Here is a 5,167-nt window from a genome sequence, read left to right as displayed (position 1 = left end):
TCTCTGATAAATCTCTGATCAAGAGCAGAAATGAGGGCACGCTAGAGCATATATATATATATATATATATATATTTATAGGTTTAAACTAGAATCCAAAGAAACAACACAAATAAATAAGAATGATGTATACATGTGTGAGGGATTTTATTTTTATTTTTTTGTTTTGAATTTAAGCTGTGAAAAGAAGTACTAGAACTAGCTAGGGTTTCAAGAAGAGAGCATCCATTCCAGAATCAAGACAAAGTTAACTCTTATTATTATATGGAAAATATTAATTTATACCTACCAGCTTTTCTCACTTGCTGATTCACTCTCCTAACTTTACTTCTCTGATGCCAATGAGAGAGAGAGAGAGAGAGAGAGAGAGAGAGAGAGAGGGAGAGACTTTAACGCTTGCTTGGCTTGAGGTCTGTTTGTTTCTGGCTGTTGCCTCGAAAAGGAGCTTTTCACGGAGCAGCGCACGTGTGATCCAGTACCCAATGCTCACCTCTCTGCCTCTATAATAAACCCTAATAATCAGTCAGACTGTAAGAGAGAGAGAGAGAGAGAGAGAGAGAGAGAGAGAGAGAGAGAGAGACCCATATGCCCATAACTCCTGTAACCTTATTCTCTTGATCAAATAAAACGTTGATCAAACAAACAGTAGCCTGACTATTGTAAGTAGACAAGAAGAGAAAAGAAGAAGATCACTATAAAGAAGTTGATTGAGTTTAAGGTGTAAAAAAAAAAAAAAAAGGTTTTGGGTGCAATGATGGGTGTCAAAAGGAACAAAATGATGATGCTTATAATAAATAAATACAGTGATTAATATAAGTTTAATTAAAAAAATATGAAGTATATATTCAAATTAATAACTAAGAAACCAGTTTTTGGGTCACCATAGATGTTATCTTTTCCTGCAAAGAGTTGATGAATGATTAACAGACAAGTTGGCAGAAACTGCACCACCTGAAAAACTTGAATAGAGGGACAGCAACGGATTTGCCACCATCTCCATATCTTTTTTTTTTTTTTTTTTTTTTTTGGTGCTAATCCACCATCTCTATATCTTGCTCATGTAGTACTGTAATTACTTCAGCTTTAAGCTACCGTCACTTGGGGAGGGGCCGCAACGGGTTTTCCCCCCCTCCCTTTTTTTTTTTTTTTTTTTTTTTTTTTTTGGTGCTAATCCACCATCTCTATATCTTGCTCATGTAGTACTGTAATTACTTCAGCTTTAAGCTACCGTCACTTGGGGCCGCGAAGTGGAGTAACTATTCGGACAACATAACAAAAGCCAACAGATTATAGAAATCCATGAAAATTTGTACGTTCTTCTTCAATCAAATTAAGAGTACCGGTATCATGAATAACATCTTCAATAAATTAACCACATATAAAAGGGAAGTTAAAAAGAAAATAATGAAAAACCTGAGTACAGATCAGAGAAAAGTCGATTAAGATTAACAAAGAGATTCATTCATATAAAAAAAAAAAGAAAAAGAAAAAAACCAAAACATTAAAAATAATAGAGAAAAGGTCAATAAGGAGGCCGAGCAGCCGTGCCCCAATACGCGTCGGAGGGCAAATTGCATGAATTCAAGAGATTCTGCGCCGCGGGGACGCCGTGATAGAGTGTGGATGTATTGGGATCTTGTAACATTTGTTCTTGTTGTTGCGGTGGTTGTTGTTGTTGTTGTTGTTGTCCGACATTAAGACTCCCCGGCGATCCAAGCCCTCCGCTTACCTGCATCGAGACCTGATTATTCGCTTGATCCTCCTCCTCAAGCGGAAGCCTCTCGTAGGCCGCATTTCCGAACGAGGCCGCCATGATGACGACCGGTCCAGATGCCATAAGGGGACCCACCACGCTACCCCCAACCACCTGCCCCTGCCCGCCGGCGAGGTATATGGTCAGCCCTGAGGCCGCCGGCGGCGCGGGCGGCGGGAGGAAGGAGCCGGAGAGGGAGAGAATCTCGAACCTGCCATGTAGGGATACGACGGCCCCGGGGGAGGCCGGCTGACGTAGGGTGACGTTGGTGACGGTGCCGGTGCCGCTGAGGACGCAGATTCCACGCTGGCGGCGGCGGGCGAAGGCGGACATCGAGTCCATGACATCGCAGGCGTTTGCGATCTCCATCACGTGGGAGCGGAGGGCGTTGGCGCTGTCCCTCGTGATGATTATGGGTGGTTTCGGCTTGTTCTTCGACCCCGCGGGCCTCCCCCGTGGCCTTCGGGTTATTATATCCATCGAATCCCCCGCTCCTCCTCCTCCTCCTCCGCCGCCGCCTCCCAATTCTGATGTTGTGGGGGTTGTTGTGGCGGTGTCATCGCGATCCCGCTTTTGTCCTCGGCTTAAGGCGTTGCTGTTTTGCTCGTCTTCGGAGTTTTGTTGCTGTTGTTGTTGCTGCTGCTGGTGTTGGTGGTGGTGTTGAAGCTGCTGGAATTGGTGGAGATGGAGATCTCTTGACAGGAACGGCGGTGGAAGAGGACGGCCGTGAGCGGCGGCTATCGGATCCATTTTCGATACCACTTTAATTTTTTTTTTTTTCAAATATTGATCTTGAGTAGTAGTGGTATACTATGCTAGCTAGCTCTCAAGCATAAAAATTCCTACAAATCAAACAGATTGAGAGGAATAAAGGAAAGAGAGAGGGAAGAGTATATAGTGGGATTATCCTCTTCTGGTGGTTGTGCTTATAATCAAAAGCTAGCTTATAACTATAAAGTCTACACCAAGAACAAGGAAAAATGGTGAAAAGCTTTAATTTTTGACTATATACCCACCAAAAATTTCAGCTGAAAGCGCTGAATATCTTCTCCATCTTTTCTCTCTTTGCAAAAGCTCATGTGATGAGTTATAATTTGGTTTTCAGGTCTCTCTCTCTCTCTCGAAAGTCTCAGCTAGGAAGTTTTGGTTTTCGGTTGAGGGGTTTGGGAGAATTAGCTGAAATCGAAATTAGAAGTGAAAGAAAGAAAAAAGGGGGAGAATAAGCTAAGATAGATATGAATGGATTGGGTATAAGAGGGTTTTGAAGGTGGACTCTTTTTTGGGGGTTTTTTTTTTTTTTTTTTGGTGGGTGTTGGGTTAGGGTTAGGTCTAAGGAATCGGATCGATGATGGGTTCGGTTCTGGTAAGACAGCGTGCGCATGGGCGGTGTGTGGGTCCCTCCCCTCTCCCTCTTTCTTTCTTTCTCTCTCCTTTGTCTCTCACACCACTCTCCTTCCCTCTCTAGAGGGTCCCAACACGCCATGTTCTCTCTCTCTCTCTCTCTCTCCATCTCTCTCTCTCTCTGATCATGTGTGTGTCTATATGTCTCTGTCTTCTAGGATTAAAAGCCTGCGTTTTATGATCATCTTGTCCCTTTTCTTTCCCAAACATCACTTTCTCCTCTCTCTCTCTCTCTCTCTCTCTCTCTCTTCTTCTTCTCCTCATCTTCTCTTCTGCTGGTTCATCTCCAAGATTATTGCTGTGTTCTTAAAAAACAAATATTACTAAAAGAACTTTCTTTATATTTATATACAAAAGTGAGTGAGGAAAAAAAAAAAAAAAAAAACCAACCAAATAATATGGATATGTGTTTTCTTCAATGTTTCATCCTTCCAACATTAACTAGCTGTACTCATTTAAGCCATTAAACACAAGTAGCTAGGCTTTAGCTGCGTATAATATCTCTGCAAAACAGTTGTAATGAATTAATATTGTATATATCATCATATTTCCGCAACTCTCAACCTGCATTAAATTTCAATTCAAGCATATAAGTAACTTCTTATAACCTTTTCCCCGCTTTATATTATGTATATATAAAAAAAAAAATAACATTGGAAGGTAAAAAACCGTCATTTATATAACTTACTTCCGAATTCTGACTCATGCATAAGTAAACAAAAAGAAAACTATAGAAACATTTTCGATAATCATTAAAATGGCATTGTAAAACACTAAAACTAATATTTTTGAAAGCTTAACCATCTCATAATCAAAAGGGTTTAATACTTTTATAGTAACATTGGTTACAAAAAGAGACGGTTGTGTTTAATTAATTTTGTGTGTCTCATTCAAGTTAATTCTTTCTCAGTTTGAGTTACCAAAGTTTTTCACTTACCAAGAAAAAGAAGAAGCGTTTTCTTTCTAACATGTTACCCTCCACTTCTTACTGTGTAAAAACATGAATTGGTCAGGGGTTACAACAGATAAAACTAGGCTTTTTGCAGTACTTGTGCGTTACTATCAGTAATCAGTAAATAAATAAATAAATAAATACTAACTGAGCATCACGGTTTCAGAAGCACGGGGCATTTATGTAATACAATTCCATTCACAGGGGTATTTTGGAAAAAAAAAAACAAAATATAAGAGATGGGGTGTGGGGGCAAAGCATCATGTGGGGCCCAGCCGAACAATTCGGGTCAAGAGAGTCAGGGCGTGTCTTAAGGGGGGTTTTGTTTTTGTTTTTGTGATGTTGATGTTTTTTGAAGTTTGGAGGTGGGTCCCACCAGCTGTTAAGACAGTAAGACGTGAGACGTGGCTCTTCCCCTGCTCTTTCCCAGTTTTTTCCCACCCCTCTCTAATCTCGTCATTTACGCGCCTCCCCACGCGCTTCTTCTCGTCTTCTTCTCCACCATTCAGCTGCTGCTAATTTATCGATATAATAAACAATATCTATATTAAAATATTCGGGTTTAATTTAATTTGAGCGATAAAATCATTGTTTTTTTTAAATAAATAAAATTATTTTGATACCTTCAGTTATAACGATGTTTCCCGTTAATACTTTTATATTTTTAATAATATAAAAAATATTACCTTTATCTTTAAGAAAATCTTCTTTTATATTTTAACAGATTTTTGAGACATAAAATATTTATTGTACCATTCTCACAAATTAATAGCAAGCTAATAATTTTTCAAAAAATACTGAAAATACTTTGAAACATTTAAAAATTAAAAATCAAAATAAATTATGTTTTCAGAAAATATTTTTAAACCTATTAGTTTCTATTAATTAAATGAAAAAAAAGTTTGGACATTGTATGTCTCAAAAATCGGTTTCAGAGTACTGAAATAAAATTTCTTTAAAAGTTAAGGTATCAATTTTAATATTATTAAAAACACAAAATACCAACGAGCTGATGTTTTGCTATAATAGAGGGTACTAAAATAACTTTATCCTTTTAACTAA

General features: G+C 38.7%; 1 protein-coding gene across 1 annotated transcript; it reads right to left on the bottom strand.

Annotated features, from left to right (window-relative positions):
* Positions 1-1,521: 1,521 nt before the first annotated feature.
* On the bottom strand, positions 1,522-2,733 carry LOC21405259 (AT-hook motif nuclear-localized protein 22). Its single transcript, XM_010094548.2, has one exon. It carries the CDS (start codon positions 2,500-2,502, stop codon positions 1,522-1,524), a length of 981 nt encoding a protein of 326 aa, XP_010092850.1. The 5' UTR covers positions 2,503-2,733.
* Positions 2,734-5,167: the final 2,434 nt, after the last annotated feature.

This window comes from Morus notabilis, unplaced genomic scaffold (genome assembly GCF_000414095.1).
Source record: "Morus notabilis unplaced genomic scaffold, ASM41409v2 Scaffold594, whole genome shotgun sequence".
Lineage (NCBI taxonomy): Eukaryota > Viridiplantae > Streptophyta > Magnoliopsida > Rosales > Moraceae > Morus > Morus notabilis.
The sequence above is the reverse complement of the archived record's forward strand: the minus strand, read 5'-3'. Positions and strand labels throughout refer to the sequence as shown.

Coding starts and splice junctions, on each gene's coding strand:
- LOC21405259 (XM_010094548.2), bottom strand. CDS start 2,502: ATGGATCCGATAGCCGCCGCTCACGGCCGTCCTCTTCCACCGCCGTTC.